At 54.4% G+C, this 24876-nt stretch overlaps 1 protein-coding gene across 1 annotated transcript in view; it reads right to left on the reverse strand.

Moving 5' to 3' along the window:
* LAMC3 (laminin subunit gamma 3) overlaps window positions 1-24876 on the reverse strand; it is a 69090-nt gene that overhangs the window by 14818 nt on the left and 29396 nt on the right. Inside the window, exons 6-21 of the mRNA XM_061156071.1 lie at window positions 24629-24817; window positions 24431-24548; window positions 23084-23182; window positions 19359-19495; window positions 16810-16923; window positions 15396-15588; window positions 15087-15205; window positions 12652-12870; window positions 10717-10905; window positions 6856-7101; window positions 5982-6135; window positions 5183-5325; window positions 4549-4727; window positions 3007-3148; window positions 1559-1764; window positions 1106-1182 (exon numbers count right to left, since the gene is read on the reverse strand). Coding sequence (XP_061012054.1) covers window positions 1106-1182; window positions 1559-1764; window positions 3007-3148; window positions 4549-4727; window positions 5183-5325; window positions 5982-6135; window positions 6856-7101; window positions 10717-10905; window positions 12652-12870; window positions 15087-15205; window positions 15396-15588; window positions 16810-16923; window positions 19359-19495; window positions 23084-23182; window positions 24431-24548; window positions 24629-24817 — 2524 coding nt within the window. The remainder of the gene's footprint in view (window positions 1-1105; window positions 1183-1558; window positions 1765-3006; window positions 3149-4548; window positions 4728-5182; window positions 5326-5981; window positions 6136-6855; window positions 7102-10716; window positions 10906-12651; window positions 12871-15086; window positions 15206-15395; window positions 15589-16809; window positions 16924-19358; window positions 19496-23083; window positions 23183-24430; window positions 24549-24628; window positions 24818-24876) is intronic.

The raw sequence follows: 24876 nt of genomic DNA on the forward strand, positions 1-24876 counted from the left end.
TCTCACCATCCCACACAGTACAGCCACGGGGGCCAGGCTCCTTTACCCTCTGTGCCTGACAGGCAGTGAAGACTTGTTGGGAAGAGGACCCACGCCCCTCTTCCTGTTACATTGGGTTTATGCCTGCTGTCCTGGCAAAATGAATAATGGGGCCTTTCATCACACATAAAATCTCAGTTTGGACAATAGATTATATGGTCACCCTAATAAAGACAGCATAGAAAAGAATGGTCAAGACAGCGTGGGTTTGAATCTGGCTTTACCACTTATAATCAGGTGACCTTAGGCAAGTCACTTCACTTCTCTGAGTCTCTTTGCTCATCCATAAAATGGACCTACAGTTGGCAAAGTACAGCCAAAGGGACACATTGTTTTAGAGCTTGTGTCTTTAGGATCTTAAGTTGCTCCTTAAAGGCAGAGGATGAAGCAATCCAAATATCCATCAACAGATGACCAGATAAACCAAATGTGACATATTCAAACAATGGAATAATACTACTTGGTAGTAAAAAAAAGAATGAAGTACTGATATCAGGTACAATACGGTGAGCCTTGAAAATTTACACTAAGTCAAAGAAGCCAGATGCAAAAGACCACGTGTATGATCCCATGTATATGAAATGTCCAGGTTAGCAAATCTATAGAGACAGAAAGGAGATGAGTGGTTACTAGGGGCTGGGAAGGGTGAGGAGGAATGGAGAGTGATGTCTGATGGGCATGGGACTTGTTTCTGGGGGGGGCAGGCGGTGAGGAAAGTGTTCTAAAACTGACTGTGGGGATGGTATAATAGCACGATTCTGTGAATATACTGAACACCATTGAACTGTTCAATTTTAAATGGTTGACTTGCATGGAGTGGGAATTACACCTCAATAGAGCAGCTCCACCCGCCCCCTACCCCCACGTCTCTGGGCTCAGAGATGCTGTGGGCATCTCGTACAGCCCACCCCCACCATACAGTCCTGTACTCAATGGTTCCAGCTTCTCGGGGTGGGGACGCCTATGGGGCTGGCCCCCACCCTGGAAGCCCTCGGGGGAAGGGCTGGCCCCCCTTCATGGTTCTGTGGACAGGACCTCAGCAAGCTCCCGGGGCTTGGGGGCTCACCTCCTGGAGAGGACACGCGCCTCTGTGGCCAGCTGGCTCCAGCTGGCGGGTTGGCCGAGCCTTTCCTGAGGAATCACCTTTAGAGGAAAGAAGGAAGTCGGAGGGAGCCGACGGCCCGTCCCTGAAGGTTCAGGGCGGTATCTGGCTCAGTTATTGGGCAGAATTGGGCCATGCCACTTAATGTATAAATGCTCAGAGCCAGCTGCAAAGTCAGCATCCAGTGGGCAGAGCCCTAGAGCTTGGAAACGACAGTAACGATGCCTGCCACTGGCTGGGCAGTCACTGTCTACTTGGAATATGCCTCGTGCTTTGCAAACATCATCTCACCGGATAGGCAGAGGAGCCACTGTGTGACCCGCTATTCTGTGGATGAGAAAACTGAGCCTCCCAAAGCGGGGACATGCCCCAGGCTCAGTCAAGGGGAGGGGTCGGGGACGGGGTCCCCTAGGGTACCAGAGCTGCGAGGATGGTGGCCGCATGCAGAATCTCCTCTTCCGAGGACTCCAGTGCTGCCGCTAGATCCGCCAGCTGGACGCAGGTCTTCTCTGCTCCAGCCTGGGCACAGTGGGCATTCCTGCCCAGCACCTGCAGCTGCTCCCGGGCAGCCTTCACAGCACCCTCGAGGCCTGTCACCTGCTCCAAGAAGGCTTCCTGGGCCCCTGCAGAAAGCCCCCAGCCCGGGGGTCACAGAGAAGTCGAGATTTCAAGGTAAAGCCCACAGCCTCAAGGTGCCCCAACTGTGGCCTCCACTCCTCCTGGGCCCAGCTCGACTCCCTCACCAGGCCTGAGCACTGGCTCCAAAGGAAGAGCCTCCCGCATTTTACAGATGCAAAGGCTGAGGCCCAGAGATGGCAGATCATGACCTAAGGTCCCCCACGCAGGAAGTGAGCCACAGACGAAGGACTGGAAGGAAGCCAGGCCTTCTAGAGCCACAGCGAGCGATTCCTGAATCGAAAGAGCAGTAAACCCTCCCCACGAAGTCAGCTCTATAATTCACAGCATGGCTCAGAGTGGACATTTAAATGCACAGCATCTGACACCTCCCTATTTCGTGAGTCTGGCAAACTGGTGCTCAGCTCACCTGTGGTGGCTGCGGGAGGACAGGTGCTTGTGAACTTAAACCTTGACAAAATAGCCAATTGGCTTCTGATGCCCCCATCGGTGTCCCAGGGCCAAATTTCACATTGACTTAATGACAGTCTTGATTCTTATTTACCATTGATTTTCTATGCTGGTGGCTCAGACGGTAAAGCATCTGCCTACAATGCGGGAGACCCGGGTTCAATCCCTGGGTCGGGAAGATCCCCTGGAGAAGGAAATAGCAACCCACTCCAGTACTCTTGCCTGGAAAATCCCATGGACCGAGGAGCCTGGTAGGCTGCAGTCCATGGGGTCACAAAGAGTTGGACACGACTGAGCGACTTCACTTTCACTTTTCGATGCTGGGGATACAGCAGTGAGCAAAATGGCCAACAGTTAAGACAGCAGGAACTTTACCTCTTCAGCACCTGGGACAGCGCCTGGATGGTCATTCCTTGAGTGACTGACTCAGTGAATGAACCCAACTCCTGCCCTCCCTGAGCTTACCGGCACAGTCTAGGTGGTGCAGGGGACATGGGGACTGAGGTTGTAGTCAGAGACTGATCTTAACAAAGCTACAAAATACAACAGGGCAAGGGATACTGAAAGGGAGGTCTGTGGGGCGACAGGACTGCATGGCTGGAGGGGCTCACCCAGCTGGGGAAGTCAGACAGGCTCTCCCAGCAAGTGAGTTCTCCTAGGGGTGAGCCCAGAGCCCTCGAAGCATCCTGAGGCCAGACTGAGGGGCTCCACGGTGGGCATCTGACCAGCCAGCCCCCTCCCCTGGCCTCCTAGTCTCCCACTCTGCCCTCTCGCTGTACCTTGCAGCAGGTGGGGGCCCTGGTGGACGTCCCCCCGTGGGGCCTCTCCCTGTAGAATGTCCAGCGGTCCCCAGGGCCTGCCGCAGTCAGACCCTTGCAGCCATCCCTCCATCAGGGTCAGCCTGGCCTTCAGCTTGGCAGCCTGGAGGGGTCAGGGAGGGAAGCGGGTGTGAGGCTGGTGGCCTGAAGTCCTGCTTGGACACCTCTGCTAGTTTCTTCCTGGTCTGCCTGTCCCCACAAGTGTTGCCTTCTCCAACCTGAATCTAGGCCTCAAAGTTAAGGATACACTGGACCTCTGAGAACCTACTATACCCACCCCCATCCTTGGAGCTGACCCTTCCCTTCTCACACCCATGGCATCTACTGGCATTCAGCCAATCACACCTCTGCCCTGCTGAGGGGGGATGGGAAGGGAAGCCTCAGCAGGATTTCTGTCTGTCCTGCCATGTTCCCAGGACTTGGCATGGAGCAGACATGTGATCCTTGCAGACGGAGTGACAGTGCTCTGCCCCATCTCCTAGTCCCGTTCTTTGAACCACATGAACAACAAATGCATTTATGGAGCACTCGTTAAGAGCCAGGTGCGAGTGACCACCAGCCATGTGCCAGCTCATGTTCACCTTGTAACCACCCTAAGGGGTGGGGGATACAGGTCCCAAGCCCTCTCCTTGATTCTGAAGTCCAAAATGCTCTGAAAATCCTCAAAGATTTCCATTCCATGTAGAATGGCAAAATCAGGTTTAAAGAAAAAAAATCCCTGAACTCATTTAGAACAAGCCTACCTGTGATCTTTATTTCCCCCCTTGATGTGCATATTCTGAACAAGGCTACCTGTGATCTTTGTCTGCCCTCTTGGTGTGAATATTCACCCGTGTTCCTGCAGATGCATCAATGGGCTTGATTAGGGCAGCTGGCCCGGGCACCGCTGGGAGTGGTACCCAATATCCATCACATACCATCCTATCTTTCTACAGATCCATCATTCCAAAAGCTGGCCTCACTGATTTCAGGAAAGGGGTTGCGGGTCTGAACCATCTCCATTTTGGAGTCGGAGAGACCCACTGAAGCTTACCAAGGCTGTCACCTGTTTGGACACATGACAACTAACAGGGCTGGGGTCATGCTCCTGGGGTCCAGAGGTCATGCTCCTGACACCTGCTCCACGTCACCTCCCTCCTTGAGGTTCTACTTGTGTCCCAGCAGGAGCATCGCCCTCCCTCTGACCCTCCCCACGAAGGGCCATCTGAGTCCTCATCCTCACTGAACGTGAGTAAGTGTGAGACCTCGGCCTGGTAGTGGGGAAGGACACACGGTCAGGGCCTTTCTCTTGCCCACTCAGGGGCCGAGACAGGGCAGAGGGGAGAGCTGAGCCAGATGACTGGGTGGGCACAAGAAGGAGGTGGCCGGTGGTCCCAGAAAGACCAAGGGCTCAGGATAAGTGGGCACTTCCTGGCGCCCAGCACAGAGCAGACGCTCGCTGGGGGCGTGAAATGAACAGAAGGTGCAGCCGGCCTGGGCAGGGCCCACATGGGGAGGACTCACCTCCTCCTTCACCAGGGCGTAGCAGGACGGGCACTCCTGGCACTGTGTGCCGCTGGCCGTGAGGAAGAAGTTGTCCTGGCAGCGCTCACACTTGTAGCCCATGAAGCCAGGCTTGCACACACACGTGCTGTTCTCGTGACACTGGGGTGAGGTGGCACCCAGCGGGGAGCACCTGCAGTCTGGGGGGAGTGTGCAGATGGCACTGGGTGTCCTGATGGCCACCCCACACCAGAACCCCCAGATGCCCTGCAACCAGATGCTCCCGACCCCCGTGGGCAGCTCAAGTACATTCCTGGGTCGTTCCCAGGAGACTGATCCAGAAGGTTGGAGGCGATGACCAAGAACCTGAGTTATTTCAGTGTCCCCGGGATCTGTGGACCAGGCAGGTTTAGGACGCCACGCAGTCCACGTATAAGTGAGACCCAGAGAGGTGATCTGATGGCCCCAGGCACTCAGGAGGTCAGTACTAGCATCCTGTGCTCTGCTGACTCACTCTACATTCCCAAGGTTACTCCAAGAAGACCTGCCCCTTATTCGATCTGTCTCCCTCCTGCTGCTCGGCCATCTCCCCACTGATCCTCTGTCCTAGAAGCCTCCGTCTCCGGGCAGCTCGGGAAGGACCTGGCTTCCTTACCGCGGCAGCCCTTGACGGAAAAGCCGAAGAAACCCAGCTGGCATCGGTCACAGGTCTGGCCCTCGACGCCTGGACGGCAGGGGCATTGCCCGGTCTTGGGGTGGCACTGGTCCTCCCGGGAGCCCCATGGGTGGCAAGTGCAGCTACAATAAGGGAAGGGAAGGAACCCAGGTCTGGGACGAGCTCTGGGCCATTCCCAGCCCCTCCTCTGCCATCTCAGGCTGGCGCGGGGCCTCGGGAGCATGCCCTCTGCGGACGAGGTCCCATCTCTGTGCAGGAACGTGTCCAACAGCCTCCTCCAAGCTGTGGCCCAGGAAGTGCAATCTCACAAAATTCTGCCCCTCCACCTCCCGAAAAAGGTATTGGGACATATTCATATAAACATCTTGGACTATACCTTTCAGTTGGAAAGTCACAAGGCAATTAGCATATTGAAAGCATGAGACAGTCTGGTTGGAAAGAAGCCGATTTGCTTCATGGGGCATGTCCCTGGAGTTCTCCGCTGCTCCCTAAAGACGCTATCTAAGCTGCTGCTGCAACCACAAAGGTCACCGAGTGACCGAGTTACAGAGGAGGGACGCAGAGACTGAACTAGCTCCCGCCCGCCTGGACATCCCTCAGGGCTGCTCTTGGCCTGCATCCTGGTTGGCAGAGCGGTGAATCTGACCCCCAGGGGACTGTCCCCTTTTGCCCCGCCAGTGCTGGGCATGGTGTACCTGGGCCTGGAGGCTCCCTGGTGACGTCTTTCGTCCTGGGGGGACACCCAGGGGAAGGGCACCCGCAGCCGCGCCCCACTCACCGCCGGCAGCCCCTCCCAGGCTGGAGGTCGTAGAAGCCCGGGCTGCAGTGGCCGCAGTCCCGTCCGGTCACGTGGGGCAGGCAGGAGCACTGGCCGCTCACTGGGTCGCAGGGTCTCTGCTCACTGACTGAGCCCTCCGGGCTGCAGCTGCAGGCTGGGGGATGGGGGTAGGGGAAGGAAAGGGTGTCAGGGAACCCTGCAGATCATCTGTTCCACCTCGAGGGGGCCCCGGAGAGGCAGAGAAGGTGGGGCGCCCAGGGAGATGACTCCCATTCAGCTCCAGGGCTGGGCGCTAGTCTCAGCCCATTTTCTGTGTCCTTGGAGAGAACTGCAGAGAACGCCAGAAACTCGGTTGGGGGGGTCAGGGGCAGACCCGGCTCCCACTGTTTTGGGTCACTTGACTCTGCTCCTCTTGGCCCCCCTAAAAACAAGAGGCCAACAGGGGCCGCATGGAGCGGGGGGGCAAATGCTGAGCTTCTCCCTGGGGCACTCCTGGAAGCTTCCCACGAGCTGATGCACGCCTCGAGGGCCCAGAGGGCTGAGCATCTGGGAAGCCCAGGGGCGGGACAAACATGACGAGGGCCACAGGCCGTCTGGGACAGTCCTAGGTGCCAACGGCAGAGCATGAGATCGGTGCTAAATTAATAGGAAGAAAACAAACAAAAAAAAATCACAGGGTCAGAGCTGATCAGATCCCGAAGCTGAAAGAACCTCAGAGAAGAAAACAAACCCTTACACTTTTCTCGACAAGGCAACAGAGAAGGTGAGTAAACTGCCTAAGGCTGCACAGGAGCCCTGCCGAGCAGCCGGCTGGATCTGGTGGAGAAGGAGCCCGCCCCGCCCCGCCCTGTGGGCCTGGGAGGCTGGTACTCACGCACGCATTTGTCTGCGGGCCGAGGGGCCAGGGCACTCCCGTAGAAGCCTTCCTGACAGTGCTCGCAGCGGACACCTGTCGTGTTGTGCAGGCATCGCAGGCAGCGACCAGACAGGGGGTCACAGTTGCCCACAGCGTTGGGGTCCATGTTTCCACTGCACTGACATGGCTGGCAGGGCTGGGGGGGCCCAGAGAGCCCCAGTGGGTCCCCAAAAAAGCCATCATCACAGATCTCACAGCGTCGCCCTGGGAAAGCAGAAGGCTTGTGTGGAGGAGCAGGAATGAGGGGCCGGGCCTGCTGAGTCCACCAGCGGTGAGGGTGGGCGGGAACCCGAGAGAGCTCCCGCGAGGCTCCTGGGGAAGCAGAGCACAGGCTCTGGGGTCAGGCTGACCTGCGGCCAGGGCCCAGCCGGGCCATCAGCTGGCCGTGTGGTCTTAAGTGAGCCGCTGGGCCTTGCTGAACTTGGACTCCACATCTGCAGAGCGGGGACGATAAAGGCAGCGACCTCAAAGGACCCTTGAGAAGGTGTGGTGAGCAAAGCACTAAGCCCAGATCCTGGCACGTGGGTCCTGATCAGCAGCAGTGGCTCTTATCACCCATTCACCATCATCACCCCCGGAGCCATCACGTCCTCATTCACCATTCTCTTCATCAGCGCCTTGACCATCCTCTTTCTCATATAATCATTATCGTCATCACGACCTTTGTCTGCAGAGATGAGTGGTGGCCAGATGACGTGGGGTCTGGTTGATTTTTCATCCATGGCTGATTTAGCTTATTCATTTACCGTCGTGCTGGGTCCTCGTGGCTATGTGCGGGCTCTCTCTAGTTGCGGAGAGTGGGGCCTACTCTCTTATCACAGAGCAAAGGCTTCTCGTGGCTGTGGCTTCTCTGGCTGCAGAGCAGGGCTCTGAGGTGCATGGGCTTCAGTAGTTGCGGCCCTTGGGCTCTAGAACACGGGCTCAATAGTCGGGGCACCCGGGCTTAGCTGCTCCACGCCACGTGGGATCTTCTTGAACTTGCACCTCCTGCGTCGGCAGGTGAATTCTTTACCATTGAGCCACCAAGGAAGCTCTGTGGACGTCACCTCTGTCATCACTTTCATCCATCATTCTCATCGCTACAGTCATCGTCTTGACCCTTATCTTCCTCATGACCTTGAGCATCACTCTCCATCATCACTCAGCATCTTCATCATCGTCACCTTTATCACCATCTCCACCTTCATCATTAGCATCAACTTGATGGTCTTCATCATCTTCATCCTTATCTTGCTCATTCCTCTTTTTGTCGTCATCTTCCCTGTCTCCATCTTCAACATCACTGCCACCCTCCTCGTCGCCATGCCCTCCCCCATCTCTCTCCCTCAGCCAGGTTGCTTCTTCCCTCCTGGTTTCTGGCCCCTTTGCCTTTTCTGCTTCTCATGGCTTCTGAACTCTCTCTGGACTGTCTATTTCCTACTCCTGCCCTGTTTCCTGGGTTTGATCTGCCGCTGTGGCTTCATCTTCCAGCCCTAGGGTTACTGTGAGTCTCAGGAAAGACAGTGTGTGAGGAGGTTTCTGGAGGGTCATGGCCTGGGAAGTCCACTCTGAACACAGACGAGGCATCAAGGACCATCCCTGTACCATGGGCTTCATGCAGGGTCAGCCTGTTCTTGGTAAACATGCCTACCTCTCTGTGCATATCTGCATGAAACAGATGATGGAGGGACCTGGGGGCGGTGATGACGGGCATCTTAAATGGTCTCCGTGCCTGTAGGCACTCACGTTCCTTTACACTTTTCCCAACAATTTACTCATTGGTGACAATAAGTATTACTTAATTTATACTCTAAAAAGTAGCTACTGTCATTGTGAAAAACAGCTGTGGGCACCCGACATCCTCAAAGTTCATCACTCTGGTGGAAATCAAGTTAATGCGATGAAAGGCAGGCAACCTTGAACATGGAGAGGGGGATGACTAAGGAGGAGAAGACAAAAGAGGGCAAAGGAGGGAAAAGGAAAATCTGAATGGGCTTCAGAAGGCAGAGGCCAGGGTCTGGCTCTGAGACTCTGAAACAGAGATGGAGTGAGATGGCCAAGGGGGGAGATTGAAGCCGGTGATGAAGAATGTGGTCCCTGCAGTTAACTTGCTGTCCACCTGGGACCGGCTGAGGACAGTTCCCCGGCAGGAGGCAGCTGCGAGGGGTCAGGGTGGTAGGCAAGCGAGGCAGGCAAGGATCAGGACTTGACCGTGGTCAGTCCCGGATCAGAGCGCGTGCGTCCCCTGTGTGCTGGGCTCTGGCGGGACCTGAAGGGTGCGGGCGTGAGAAAGGCGTGGGCTGACACAAAGCCGTAATGTCCACCCTCGCATCCTTCCCAGGGCTCCTCCTGCACACAGCAGAGCCCTCCTCCCCCGAAGTCCTCCCTTGGGTAACTTCTCTGTCCGCCCTCTCTCACTGAATGGAGTCCCCTGGAGTTGTAGACTGGGGAAGCCACAGGTGGGGAGCCAGGGCATGTGGGGAAGGTTATGGAAACACAGGGGCAGCGTGATGGTGCGGGGCAGGGTCCTAAGGTGGGGCCTCACTCCTGCAGTTGTTGGGGACCCCTGCTCTGGAGCACCTCCCCAACCTGCTAGCTGTCAGGGAGCTGCTTTCAGTTGTTTTTTTTTTTTTGGCCACACTACATGGCATGCAGAACCTCCTTGACAGGGGATCGAACCTGCAACCCCTGCACTGGAAGCAGGCAGTATTAACCACCAGACCGCCAGGGGAGCCCCAAGGGAACTCCTTTCAGCGTGGTCCCAAATGTAGAACCAGGTATCTGAGATCATGGGAACGTTACGCCAAGTGAAACAAACCAGACACAAGAGGACAACGTCTGAGTCCAGCTACCTGAGGGACCTGGGATATTCATATTCAGAGAGACGGGAACTAGAACGGTGGGTGCCAGGGGATGGGGGAGGGGGAACTATGAGATAATCATTTAATGGGTTTGAAGTTTCTGTTTAGGATGATAAAAAACTCTGTGGGTGGATAGCGGTGATGGTTACACAACACCTTGAATGTACTTAAGGCCCCTGAATTCTACACTTAAAAATGGTCAAAACGGCAAGTTTCACTTTATGTGTATTTTGCTAAAATTTAAAAAAAATCAGTAATGGCAAATATAAAAAAAACCCACTGAACTGCACACTTTAAACGAGCGAGTCGGGAGTATATGAATAATATCTCAAGAGAGCTCTTGTGTGCTTTTTTTTTTTTTTTTAAACGATCAGCTGTCTAGGATGACTCTGCTTCCTGGAGTAGGAATGGGGAACAGGGAGGGGATTGGGGATGGGGGGAGTTTTGCATCACACATTACCTGGCGACATTTTAAAATTATTTATTTATTTGTTTGTGTGTTTGCTTTTTGGCCACGCCACACGGCTTGTGGGATCTCAGTTCTCCGACCAGGGATCAATCCCAGGCCCATGGCACTGAAAGCTCCAAGTCCTAACCACTGGACCACCAGGGAATTCCCATGGGGACGTTTTTTTTAAAGCTGAAAGTTCAATGAGAGGTTTTCCACCCTAACTACGTAAAAGAATCACCCAGGAACGTGACAGGAATACAGATTCCTGAGCTCTGTTGTAAGCTACTAAGCCAGGCTCTGTGGGTTGAGGCAGGGCTGGACATGACGATTTCCAAACTCCCACTGGATATGCTCGGTGGTCCAAGTTCTGCCAGGAACCCACAGCAGCCCACAGCCCTGGCTATCAGACTGTGAGACTCAGGATTCCCAAAGGTCAGGCCTGACACCCCTAAGCTAGGCCCTCCCTCATCTGTGGACCCAGGACTCACTCCTGGGGCTTTGGCAGAGGCAGGGTCCCCGGGCACTCACCTCTCTGGCTCGGCGGGCAGTGGGTACACACCACTTCTCTGCTGTCTGGGATGGTCGTGCAGGCCGATTGTCTGGGGCACGGACAGGGCTGGCAGTCATCGGCCTGGCCTGTGAAGGGGTTGCCGTAGAAACCTGGCAAGCAGCGCTCACAGGATGGGCCCTCGGTGTGGTGGCCGCACAGGCAGATCCCTGAGGGGCGAGACAAGCACCTGGTCACCACCACCTGAACCCAGACCCTGCATAAGACAGCGGGTGGGCTCCTGGACGGGGGGGTCACCGAGCACATCCTGGGGTGGGAACTGGGGTGGGACCCCTTCCACGGTGGAGGCAGCATGGCCCAGGGGTGAAGCATCCACCTGGGTTCATGTCCACCACTTACTGACCATGTGGACCTGGGCACCCTGGGCCTCAACCTCCCCACCTGCAAAACGGGCACATGTGACTCTGATCTCAACAGGTTCTCATCACGATTCAGAGCAGCCATGCACCGTCTCTGACACACGTTTACTGTCATCATTATCATTTGATAACCCGAAACCTATAACTGAACCAGCTGATGATGCTGCTAGCGTTTGCTTTTAGTATTTCTTTTCCCCTTCGTCAGTGGCTTCTTTGTTTCATTTTGTCAATTGAAGCCTCCAAGACCTCTTAAGCTCAGGGACAGTGACACAGACCCAGGATTCTGGCCTTACTATGACGAAACCCATTTAGGGGGTCTGTGGGTTTCCAGAGGCTTTCTTGGTCTCATAGAATGGAACTCCCCTCCCTGCCCACTGATTTTTATTTATTTATTTACGACAGATCTTCAGTTCCCCAACCAGGGATTAAACCCGTGCTCCCTGCAGTGGAGGCGTGGAGTCTTAACCCCCGGACCACCAGGGAATTCCAGCCCACTGGTCTCTAATGAAGGGCATACTGCAACCCCCCTTCTCTAGCCCCATGGCATCTAGAGTCTGCTCAGAGCCACTGCCAGGGACTAAGGCAGGAGCCTGGCTAAGAAGGGGTTAAGCAAGACCACCCCTTCCCAGAGGCGCCCCCCAGCAGCACTCATCAAGGACTGCGGTGAACAGGAGGGAAGAGAGAGGACCCGGGGTGGACAAGCAGATGGGTGGCATCCAGGGGGTGCTTCCCACGGTCTCTGTCTCTGCCCAGCACCCACACACTCACGACTCCTCCATCTGCCCAGGAAGGGCAGCGGTGACTGCTGGGCCCGTGCCCCACCCCCCTTTACAGATGACCTGCCCAAACGGAGCTGGGAGCTGTGCCAAGGCAAGGGGCTCCGAGGGACGACAAACCAGTCCCATCTCATGAGACGAGCCTCCCGGAGCCCCGCACGGAAGGGTCACGAGACTCCATCTGGCTCGATTAGTGATGCCTGCCTGGGCACAAGAGGGAAGGAGCCCCTCATGATGCGGGTGCTCCCCCACCCCGGCCAGCCTGCTGATTCCCAGGCTACTGTCCTTTGACAGCGGGGAAAAGGCATTTCCCTTTGCAGAGACCCTAGAAGCTGCAGAAGAGCAGCAGGGCGCCGGCCCTCCCACCTCCCGTGTGAGAGGCCAGTGTCCAGGCCCAGTCCGGCACCTCCTGCCTAGGGCCCGTGGTCTCCCCACTGGGGTTTCCTCTGCTGCAAGTCGGGGGGACTGTCGCTGGCAGTGACCTGAGAGAGGAGCAGCTCTGCCACCTACTGGCCAAGCCGCCTCCCTGCACTTTACGTCCCCCACCCGGAGGGTCCCGGCACCTCCAGGGCTTTTTGCAGGATCCAACGATACAGCTTATAAAAAGGTGCCTGGCACATGGAGGAACTTGAGGACACCATCTGATAAGTATCAGTGATCACTCACACGCACGCAGCTGGCCCCGTTCAGGTCAGCTCTTCTCGCTGTTCCGGGTGTAGCCCAGGTGGCCTGGGGGTGGTGGAGGTGCGGGGAGACTTACCTGTGTCGGGGTCACAGGTGCCATGCTGGTTACAGGTGCAGGGGACACAGCTCGCATAGGGACCCCCCAGGGGCGTGTCTCTCTTGTATCCTGGAGCGCAGGACTCACAGAACTGGCCGGTGTAGCCCTGGGGACACGAACAAGTCTCCACCCAGGAGGCCGGTGGGGAGAGCCCCCGCCGGGCGGATGTGAGCCGGACCTCAGTCAGGAGCACGGGGCCTGCAGAGAGAGAGAGAGAGAGAAGGAGACAGCTCCATGCACGTGTTTCTCCCCCAAACCTTCCGACTCACTTCTAGGACCTATGTAACAGGGTACTGGCCCGCATACACAAAGGCAGTCCATGGATCAATTGCAATTAAAAAAAAAAAGGACAAAGGGCAAAGGAAAAGTTGGTAACTTTCAGAAGGAAAATATATATGGCTGGGAATTTTACAAGAAGAAGCTTACTCTCAATGGTTATTAAAGATAGATACATTTACCGGACTTCCCTGGTGGGTCAGTGGCTAAGATTCTGCTCCTAATACAGGGGCCCCAAGTTCGATCCCTAGTCAGGGAACTAGATCCCACATGCTGCAACTAAGAGTTTGCATGCCAAAAACTAAAAAAAAGGTCCCACATGCTGCAACTAAGACCCAAATAAAGAAATAAACAGCCAAATAAATAAATAAGATATATACATATAAACACTGATATTATTCGCAACCCTCAGCTTGGTGAGCGTTTTCCGGAGCAGTGACAGTGGATGATGGGGGCTTGGGGAACTCACGCATGGGGGTGTATGAAGATGAATTGGGAGCCTCTAGTAACAGAGGAGTAGCTCCCAGACCAACTTTCCCACAAAAAACTACTAGAAACTTGGGGCAAAATAGAAAAACTATCTGTCCACACTAGAGAAAAACTAGAGCAGGCAAATAGGCGAGGAGAGTGGACACTTGGCATCAAAATATAGATTGGTACAGCCTTGCTGAAGCAAAACTTGGCAGCATGCGTTAAAACAGAAAACGTACACTCTTTGACCTCACATTTCCATTTTGAGGAATCTGTCCTGAAGACATGCTTGCGTGAGGATAAAAGACCTTTACATGAAGCTTCCCTGGTGGCTCAGATGGTAAAGAATCCACCTGCAATGCAGGAGACCCAGGTTCGATCCCTGGATCAGGAAGATCCCCTGGAGGAGGAAACGACAACCCACTCCAGTATTCTTGCCTGGGAAATCCCATGGACAGAGGAGCCTGGTGGGCTACAGTCAATGGGGTCGTAAAGTCGGGCACGACTGAGCGACTAACATACACACACACACAGTTCTTTGTTGCAGTGTGTGGGCTTTTTAGTTGGGCACGTGAACTCTTATTTGCAGTATCTGGGATCTAGTTCTCTGACCAGGGATCGAACCTGGGTCCCCTGCATTGGGAATACGGAGTCTTAGCCACTAGGCTACCAGGGAAGTCCCCATATGGTTATTTTTAAATATCATTCACTTTCTTTTTATTTATTCTGTGTATTACAGTTAGCATATTATACTGGTTTTTAAAAGTTGTGTCTAGGTAGGTTATGATATCTGTGAATTTCATTTCCAGATAGTAAAGGGGTGCATGTGTGTGCTCAGCACTCAGTCGTGTCCGACTCTTTGTGACCCCGTGGACTATAGCCCGCCAGGCTCCTCTGTCCTTGGAATTCTCCAGGCAAGAATACTGGAGTGGGCTGTCATTTCCTCCTCCAGGGAATCTTCCCAACCCAGGGATTGAATCTGCATCTCCTGCATTGGCAGGCGGATCCTTTACCATTAAGCCACAGATCTGTTCTAAAAATGGATACAGAGGATGCCTGGTCTAGGCACTTATAGGCACGGGGTGGGGGTTGGAGGAGAGAAAGTACATTAGGAAAGAGGGAGGAACCAGGGACAGTCAGAGGACCACCAAGGACATCACCCACTGACCAGGATGAGAGGTGGTGAGAAATTCGGCTTGAAGCTGTGATGACTCAGCGGGCTGGTCGAGAGTTTTTGGAAACCAGGCTTTTTCTAGGTGCAACACCTCTAATGACCAGCAGGGTGAGTCGACCCCTTGGGGAATCCCAGCCTGGCCACTGTGGTCAGCATCATGGAAGGGCCCTCCAGGGTCCAGCCTCCCGACAGTGGTGGATTTCACCCTGGTGGGGCCCCGTCAGGTTCCTGGCTTCTTTCTGTCCCTTAGAGCTGTCCATCCTCAGCCTCCTCCCCTGTCCAGACCTTGCCTCTGTCCTCAGCATCCACTCCTGCTGCCCTTACTGGTTATACGACCTTGGGCAAGTGTCTCGACCCCTCTGAGCCTCAGACCCCTTTGTGCTAAAGTGGGGACAGTAATCTCTGACTGTGAAGACTCCATAAGGCTATGATGAAAGAGCCCCCAGGGGCCTCGCTGGTTTGGGGGCTGGGGAGTGTCCTGGTTATCACTGACTGGAAGAGCTGGTGCTGTGGCCGCTGGTCCAGATGCGCAGAGCAGTCAGGTTGGCAAGCACCCGCTGGAAGTGGAAGGGGGGCAGCGGAGGGTCCACGTTCTCGGAGGTCTCCTGCAGCCTGGCCGGGGGAGGGTTCAAAGCAGATCCTGAGGCCAGGGGTTGCGGGGCGGGGGGGGGGGGGGGGGGGGAGGTGGTGCCAAGAGCTCCCTGGCAGGAGCCCCCAGACCACGGGGAATCGGATGTGCCTGGATCTCAGGGCCCACCCTGACCACCCAACCCCATCACTCAGGAAACAGCAGGACACTTACAGGAACTTCAGCCGTACCTCCCCCGCCTGCCCAGAGTCTGGGGTGCGGGGTGAGCTGGAATGCTGCAGAGTCAGGGCCAGGCCCGCCCCTTCCAGCCGCAGCTTCGTGGAGAGTGGGGAGCCCCCGGGGGGGACCCGGAAGGTCAGTGTGAGGGGCTGCCCATAGCTGAATCGCTGATCTCCCAGAAACTTCTCTGAAGGCAAGAGACGAAGGCTTTGATAGTCTTCACTTAATTAGCTGGACTTTTAATGTCTATATTGAATTTATTGGCAAAAGATAAAACTACAAACTCAAAGGGACCGTGCACAGAAGACTCTGAGGGTGGCCCGCCCACATCTCCACAGCCAGAGCTGGCTTCGAGGGCATGTGACCCTGCAGTCACCGGGGGTCCCACACCCAGTTTAATGCCCTACTGTTGCTATCTTGACACTCATTTTTTTGTTAAACTTATTTTATATTGGAGTATAGCTGATTACAATGTTGTGATAGTCTCAGCGGGGACAGCAAAGGGACTCAACCATACACATCCATGTATCCAAACTCTTCTCCCTCAAACTCCCCTCCCGTCCAGGCCACCACATAACACTGAGCAGAGTGCCCTGTGCTATACAGTAGGTCCTTGTTGGTTATCCTATCTTGACAGTCTTAAGACTTTTGTCTTGAAACTTGGCTTTTGGAAGTGATGAGCCATGGGACAAGGGAGTCCGTGTGGGAGCAGAGGAGATACGTATGCCTGGTGGTGGAGATACCGTATGCCTGGTGGCATCTGTCTGCCTGTTCACGTAGCACTCACGATGCCAGATGCCCCGTGAACTCAGAGTCCTCAGGGACCCGCGTATGTGGGAGTTCAGTGAGGCTCAAGCAAGTCCCAGGTAAGAGAGATACATGCGTGACTAAGCTGGGGGCTGATGGCCCCCACAGGCCACATTTTCCATGGGAATCAGAACTTGCTTCTAGCCGAAAAAAGGCAGATACACCAAGGACCAAGGGGCCCTCACCTAGCCTTCTGACTCTGTCATTTCTCTGTATTAGTCAAGCACTTAAATGTAGTCCATGGGATCAAAGAGAGTCGGACACAACTGAGTGACTTTCACTTTCACTTAAGTGGAAAATCATGACTCAGGAGGAAAGGGGAGCAGTAGACACCCCATCATTCCTTCCTTCAGGCCTCTGCCCTCAGAGAGGAAGGGGCCATGAGCAGAGGGGTGCGGGCGACCTTGAGAGTTGGAAAAGGCCAGGGAAGGGACTCTCTCCCAGAAGCTCTAGGAGGAACACAGCCAGCCCACAACCTCGATTTCAGCCCAGCAAGTTCCTTTCAGACTTCCGACCTCCAGAACACTAAGGGAACACATTTTTAGCCACTGGGTTGGTGGCACTCTGTCACAGCCCTGCCCCTGCCTGCTCCGGCGGGTACCTGGTGCTGTGAGCTCCACCTCCTCGTCCTCTGGGTCCAGGAGGAGCCCCCCGAGGCTCCATCGTGCAGGATGCCCTGGGTCCTCCATGCTTCCGGCCCGCCAGCCCTCAGCTCCTGGACAGCAAACACACACACGCCCCCCGTGAGGCCCTGGAGGGTGGCCTCTGCCCCCTCCCACTTCACACCCTTCCCTGGGTCCCAAAGACGACCCCCAGAGGCCTGAGTGCCACCTAAAACAACAGGACCCAGAGAGGGAGAGATTGTTCTAGAGACAGGTCAGGGGGGAGGGGAGCCGGCTGGTACCTCACTCTGTGCCCAGACCTAGGCAGCTTGGAGCCCCAGCTCAGATCAGGGTGGGATCCTGGGGTGGGATGGGGCCCAGGGAGAAGCTAGAAGCTTCAAGGACTTGCCTCTGTTGGGGCAAGGTCATGGCTGACCTCTGAGCCTGCCCTGCCCCATCAACGGACTTTGAGCACATACGAGGCCATGGCCCTAAAACCCCATGGTGGGCCGTATTTAATGAGACCGGGCTTGATCTGGTTTTTCTGGTCTTCAGAGAATTTCCTCCCCTGTGACCTCCCCATCCTTCCAAGTGTGTGTGCCACGAACCTCACTGCACCCAAGGAGGCCCCCTGGTTAGGAAGTGGCCAGGTGGGGGTGGGAACCCAGTCCCAGTTCGGTCCAATTCCCTCCCCCAACCCCAGCAGTTCACCAAGCAGACAGGCATAGAGCAAGTGGCCTCCAGGGGAGACTCTCCAGAAGACAGCTGGAGAATAGGGTGGAGACCTGGGGCTCCCAGGGGTGAGGAGGGAGGGAAGAAGAAAGGAAAAGAGGTCAGAAAGGGGAAGTCCGGGGCTCCTCGGTGCTAGGCTAGGTTCTGTCCCCTTGCTGGCTGTGTGACCCTGGGCAAGTTACTTAACCTCTCTGAGGCCAGGTTCTCATATGCAAAAGGGGGGCAATGAAGTACTTCTGGCCCCAGCAGCAGTTCTCAAATGTTGTCTGAACACCCTGGGAGATTCCTAAGACTCTTTCAGGGGAGTTCATGAGGTCAAATGATCTTTTTAGTAACATTAAAATGTCATTTGCATTTTTCACTCTCTTTCTCACGCTGAGAACTTTCCAGGAGCTACAAGCTCCTGCTCCACGGCAGAAGCCGTGGTAAGAATCAGCTAACTTCTATTAAGCCAGAGCTTAAAGAAATGTGCAAACATGCGAAATGAGTAGCACCACTCTTCTCAAAGTTTTTTGTCTTTTTTTTTTTTTAAACTTTTTGGCCACACCATGATGGCATATGGAATCTCAGTTTCCCAGCCACGGATTGCACCTTCAGCCTCTGCAGTGGAAGTGCTGGACCACCAGGGATGTCCCCAAGTTTTTTGTCTTTTAAAAAGTTATTTTTCACAGGCGGAAGTTATTTTTTGTTATAAGTTTTCTATGGTCATTTGTAAATGAATTGATGCACAGATACTTTAAAATTACTGTTCTAATGTCTAATACAGAAAACACAACCCACATAAATAAAAGGACTTTGAGGTTTTCTCTGATTTTCAAGAGATCCAGAAGTTTGAGAACTGCTGGCCGAGGGTGTTTGTGAGATCACAAGGGATGCTGAGACTGAATTGCCAAACCCAGGGCCAAGTGAGAAAGATCACGGTGCTCTCCTAGGATTTTTAAATGAATCCTGTCTGATGCTGACATCCTTGACTCCGGGCCAGGTGACCACAGTGCTGTCCCCATTCCAAGCCCATCACAGTCCAGCAGAGGGGGAAATGTCCCCTGCATCTGGGGGTCCCCAGAACCGGCCCTGAGGCTCTATCTCCCTGGAGGAGATGCTGGAGGTGGGGTTGGGGGAGGTTCAGTGGGGCGTGGCTGGGATCCACTCAGGCTATGATGTTTGGCAGAGTTCAGAGCTCCACTGCTTTCCTGCTCCAAAGAGCCACCTGGAATTGGGGACCCTAGACCCTGGACTCAGAAAGAAGGCCGTGCAAGCCATGAAGAGCAAAACTCAGGAGCCGATGAACCTGGGGTGCCAACAGCTAAGCTACGTCACCTCCCTTTTCTGGGTCTTGGTTGCCCCATCTTTAAAATGGGAATGAGAGTATCTACCTTCCAGGGAATCTGTCAGGTTCCATGCATGCAACGAGCTCAGCAGGGTGTCAAGCATACAGCAGGTGCTCAATAAATGGAGGCCAGGGGACCAAGCCTGGACCCCCAGCACTAGGATACGCCAAGGGATCCACGGAGCAAATGAAAATCCCCCTCAGACTCCAAAGGCTGCCAGATACCCATCCCCTCCCCTGCTCCTACTAGAGACTGAGGAAGTAGGCAAGGACTGGAAGGGAGCCAGGGTGCAGGGGGGTGCTGGGGGTGCAGAAGGGCACAGAGGCGCATGGCCACTGTGCAGGCCTGTGGGGGGCGCCGGGGCTGGGGCCTGGGGCTGCCCCTCCTTTCCACCACCCCCATCACTGGATGTCCCCAAAGCAGGACTGCCCATCCCACCTGGGCTGGGAGCAGAGCCCTCGGAGGCGGCTGAGGGGAGCACTTCTTACCCTGGCGGAAGTCGGAGAGGACGTGGTGCTCCTGGAACTGGGCGGCGGCCGCACACACCTTGGAGTGGCCGTAGCAGAAACAGCTGCTGCAGCCGGCGGGGTTGTGGGGCTGCAGGTTAAACGCGCCTGGACGACATCTGCAAGGGAGGCGGGACACGCCCCCGGGGGCCAATGAACTGGCTACGTTCAAGGAGCCCAGCTAGACCAACTGCAGCCTGGAGTCACTGCGGAATTTTCTTTAATTTCAAATTTAGAGAAGGGTTGCAAAGATGATAGACACAACGTCCTATGGCCTCTTTACCCAGCTTTTCCTAATTCTAACATCTGACCTTACCAGGGTGCGCTTATCAAAACCAAGAATTTAACACTAATCAAAGTTATTTACTAAATCCTAAACATTCTTAGGATTTCTCCCCTTTTCCCATGAATGTCTGTTTTCTGCTCCAGGATCCAATCCAGGGCATGGTATTGTATTTCACTGTATCCTTAATTTCTCATCTGTAATAGCTCCTAGGTCTTTCTTTGATATTTTTGACAGTACTGGTCAAATACTTTGTGGCATGCCCTCCATTTGGGTTTATTTGAGGTTTTCCATGATTAGTCTGGGACTATGGCTTGGGGAAGAAACAGAGGTGAAGTGCTCTTCTTGTCACATCTTATTGGGGTAACTGATACCCGTGTGATGTCACCAGTCATGTATGACATCACCAGTCATGTATGACATATGGTGATGTTAACCTTCACCACTTGGTTAAGGCACTGGCTACCAGGTTCCTCCACTGCAAAACTGCCATATTTTAGTTGTCAAAAGCAAGTCACTAAATCCAGCCCAGACTCAAGAGGAAGGGAATTAAGCTCCACATTACTTTGCCAACAAAGGTCCGTCTAGTCAAGGCTATGGTTTTTCCAGTGGTCATGTATGGATGTGAGAGTTGGACTATAAAGAAAGCTGAGCACCGAAGAATTGATGCTTTTGAACTGTGGTGTTGAAGAAGACTCTTGAGAGTCCCTTGGACTGCAAGGAGATCCAACCAGTCCATCCTAAAGGAGATCAGTCCTGGGTGTTCATTGGAAGGACTGATGCTGAAGCTGAAACTCCAATACTTTGGCCACCTGATGAGGAGAGCTGACTCATTTGAAAAGACCCTGATGCTGGGAAAGATTGAAGGCAGGAGGAGAAGGGGACGACAGAGGATGAGATGGTTGGATGGCATCACCGACTCAGTGGACATGGGTTTGGGTGGACTTTGGGAGTTGGTGATGGACAGGGAGGCCTGGTGTGCTGTGGTTCATGGGGTCGCAAAGAGTCGGACATGACTAAGCGACTGAACTGAACTGAACTGGCAGGGGGAAGTAATCAAAGGATTGTGGACCTATGGTGAAACCACCAGAGTAGGTAGTAAAATTTGGGGGGGGTGGGCACAGGCTATGACGGATCTTAGTTCCCCAACCAGGGATCCAACCCACACCCCATGTAGTGGAAACTCGAAGTCTTAACCACTGGACCTTCAGAGAAGTCCCAGTCATTGGTAAATTTTTTGAGGAAGATGTTTGGGGATTATGCAAATATCCTGTTTCTCCTTCAAGTTCTGCCCACGAATTTCAGCATTTATCAGCGGCTCCGGCCTACAGTGACTGTTACTCTGATATTCTAACTGTGATTCTGTATTCCCCTCATTCCTTCTCCATTTCTAATTCTTCTGTGGAATTCTTCTGCAAGGAGGATTTGTCCCTGTGTATTTATTTATTCAGGCATCTATTTATGTCAGTGTGGACTCATGGATATTTATTTTATTCTTGGGTTATAATCCAATATTGTTATTATTTATTTTGTTCCAGCTTTGGGAACTCTTTCAGGTTGGCGCTCATGTCCTTTTGACACAGGCCCCCATCCTGGTTTGGGGTTTTTTGGGATTTGTTTTTGTCTGGTTTTGTTTTTAAGCATTTCTCTGCTTCCTACAAAATGCTTCAGGCTCATCTTGTATTTTCCCAACCCCAGACTCAGAATCAGCCATTTTCCCAACGAGCTTTGCAGAAGCCTTTTACAAATGCAGATTCCTGGTTTGCATCATGGGGGGGTGGGGGGCGGTGCCCAGAAACTCCATTCAGACCAACCCAGGTGGAGGAATCTGATTCATGAGAATCTGCCAATTACCTCAATCTGGGCTGCTCCAACACACCTATTACCCAGTCCTCCCATTTCACAGATGGGTAAAGTGAGGGTCAGAGGTGAACCTCCTCAAGGTACGAGGCAGTAGAATAAAGCTAGTGGAATCTAGCCCCCCAACTCTGCTCTGTCTCTTCAACTTGAGAGGTCTTGTGGGAGGAAGACCCAGGAGGGTGTCCACCTCCCACTCCAGGACCCACAAGCCACATGCAGACAAGGTGAGGAAGAGGCCTGGGGCTGCCCAAGGTGAGAGTCAAGGCTGGGCATCTTCCTGACCCAGCAGAGGCCCAACATGATCCGGCAAGAGTGGAGTCCACAATGTACTGCTGGGCCTGGTTCCCCCACACAGTCTGTGGCCAGAGGATCAAAGAGGCCCTGGCACGCCCCCACGCTGGCTGCAAAGGCTTCAGAGGTCAGAGACGAAGCCAGGAAGAGGAGACAAGTATGCCCAAGAACATAAACCCACATTTGTCTGCCAGCCCACTGCTGGGGCTAGGAGGCCCCAGAACCCCCTGAAGGAGGAAGTTTAGGGAAAAGCCCTTCTGCCTCATTGAGCTTTAGAGGCTCCATCTGGACCACAACAGGATGGCAAAGGTGGCAAACAAGCTTGAGTCTCAGCTCAATTGGCTGGAGCTTCTTGGAGCAGAGCACAGAGAAGGATTCTAAGGTTACAGTAGCACTTGTGGTAAAGATTGCTGCGGTCCATTAGTGATGTCTGCCCTGGGTGTGGGGTGGGAGGGTTGTGGTGGTGCTCCATTAGTGATGTCTATCATGGGTGTGGATGGGAGGGTGGTGGTGGCACTCCATTAGTGATGCCTGCCCTGGGTGGGAGATGGGAGGGTTGCAGTAGTGCTCCATTAGTGATGTCTGCCCTGGGTGTGGGAGGGAGCTCCATCAGTGATGTCTGCCCTGGGTGTGGGAGGGAGCTCCATTAGTGATGTCTGCTCTGGGTGTAGGATGGGAGGGTTGTGGTGGCACTCCATTAGTGATGTCTGTCCTGGGTGTGGGATGGGAGGGTTGCAGTAGTGCTCCATTAGTGATGTCTGCCCTGGGTGTGGGATGGGAGGGTTGTGGTAGTGCTCCACTAGTGATGTCTGCCCTGGGTGTGGGAGGGAGCTCCATTAGTGATGTCTGCCCTGGGTGTGGGATGGGAGGGTTGCAGTAGTGCTCCATTAGTGATGTCTGCCCTGGGTATGAGATGGGAGGATTGTGGTAGTGTTCCATTAGTGATGTCTGCCCTGGGTATGAGATGGGAGGATTGTGGTATGAATAAGATGTGTTTGCTATCCCTGGATTAGATGATTTCTCCTCTCCTTTCTAGCTCTTTCTTTTCAAGAAGATGTATTTTCACAGCTTATGAACTATCAGTGGTGGTGTGTCACAATATAAGCAGTGTCATAAAGTCTTTAGATGACTTCCTGGGTGGTCAGATTCGCTGTGCTCTAAGAAGAGAGCCAGGTGGCAAGGTTGCCCAAGTCTGGGAGGCCCATGCCCCGTGCTCCTCCCACCACCACTGAGGTCACTGCCAGCAGGCTCATTATTGGATCGGTTCACCCACCTGTCACACAGGCTGCCTTCCACGTTCTCCTTGCAGGGGCAGCGCCCACTGCGGGGATCACAGGTGCCCAGGCTGCCCGCGGGATTGCAGGTACAGGCTCTGTCAAAGAGACAGGACAAGAGGAGGGTGTCCAACAAGAGCTCCAGAGTGGTAATAGCCCATCCTCACTGGAAGGAATCTCTCTATCTTTCCCAATGCACGAGAGAACAGGAGGCAGGCTGACCCAAGGGCCTGCCCCCTGGTTTCTGCTGAGCAAAGGAAGTGACCTATTCACTCACCTGAATAGCTAACCGTCTGCCCGCTCCCACCCACCTGTCCATCCATCTGTTCATTCATCCACTCATTCCTCCATCCTTCCATCCACTGATCCACGTAGTCATCCTTCTATCCACCACCCACCCACGCACCTATTCTCTCACCCATCCAGGCATCCTTCCATCCACCCACCCATCTATCTACCCATCCATCTGACAAGACATGGTCCCTGTCCTCACAGAGCCTAGAGTCCAGTGAGGATGGACAAACAGGTGGATGCTGGACTTTGATACAAGCTACAGGAGAGAGAACATACAAGAGGCTATGGCAGCACCAATGAGATGCCTGGAGTGGGGACAAAGTCAGGAGATTGTACCTTGGTTGGAAACTAAAGAATGAGTAGGGCTTTGTTCAGACACAAGCCAGGGGGAGGTGGCAGCAGGTGTTGGGTGAGGGGAGAATGCCCTGGGGCCGGAGGAGTGGCATGTGCAAAGGTCCAGAGGCCAAAGAGACCCTGGAGGAGCATCCCGGTCCCCACCCAATGGCAAGTTTTACACTGGAACCACTGGGTATTCTGTGAGAGATCTGAGACTCCCCTACCTTCCCAATGCCATTTCCACTGCCTTTCAAATATACAAGAAGACTGCTGAAATTCACCAAAGCCAAGTTCATTTAAAAGTGCTTCTGAATTTATAACAGCTTCCTTTTCTTGGTCACTGTGTACTTTCTCAATCAGGTGATAGCAGATGTGTTAGATCCCTCTTCTGAGGTCCAGACCCCTGCCTCTCTCTCTCATCAGTGCCCCTCCCTACCCCGAGCACTGCAGACTCTGTCTTCCTGGGCTGTGTTCCCCTTGCTATGAATGGCTTCCCTTTGCCAAGGTGCCCAAAGCAGAACCTCGGGGGTCAGCCTTCATTCCTGCTTCCTCTTCTGCTCCCTGGTAACCACTCTCTATCCCTCTATCCAAATGCCCGCCAACTCTGCCTTCTGAGGGGCTCAGGAATCCCCCACTTACTTCCCATCACTCAGCCCAAGTCCACTGCCATGTGCCCTTGCTGGGCCATCTCCACCCACCGCCCTTGCCACCCTCACCTGCAGCCGCCCTCGCTGAGCGAGTGGAACCCAGGCAGGCAGCGGTCACACTTCCAGCCCGTCACCGTGGGCTTGCAGACGCAGGTGCCCAAGTCATCGCATTGGAGGTGCAGGGAGCCTGGGGAGGAAGGGAACAGGGCAGCAGGGGCCCGCGGCGGCGGGTGAGGTTGGGGGGCCGGGGTAGTGCGGCTCACTCACCTGCCGGGTGGCAGTCACAGGGCTGGCAGGGCGTCCGTGGGTTCCAGCGATAGAAGTTCTCCTGGCAGTGCTCGCAGTGCAGCCCGGCTGTGTGGTCACGGCAGTGCAGGCAGCGCCCACCGTGGCCCGAGCTGCGGAAGAGCTCCCGGTCAAAGACGCACTCCTCAGAGTGGCCGCTGCAGTTGCAAGCTGTGGGCAGGAGGCGGGGGAGGGTGTGAGTGTGAGGCTGTGGCACGCGGTGGGAGGGG

The sequence above is a fragment of the Dama dama genome, chromosome 11 (genome assembly GCF_033118175.1).
Source record: "Dama dama isolate Ldn47 chromosome 11, ASM3311817v1, whole genome shotgun sequence".
Taxonomy (NCBI): Eukaryota; Metazoa; Chordata; class Mammalia; order Artiodactyla; family Cervidae; genus Dama; species Dama dama.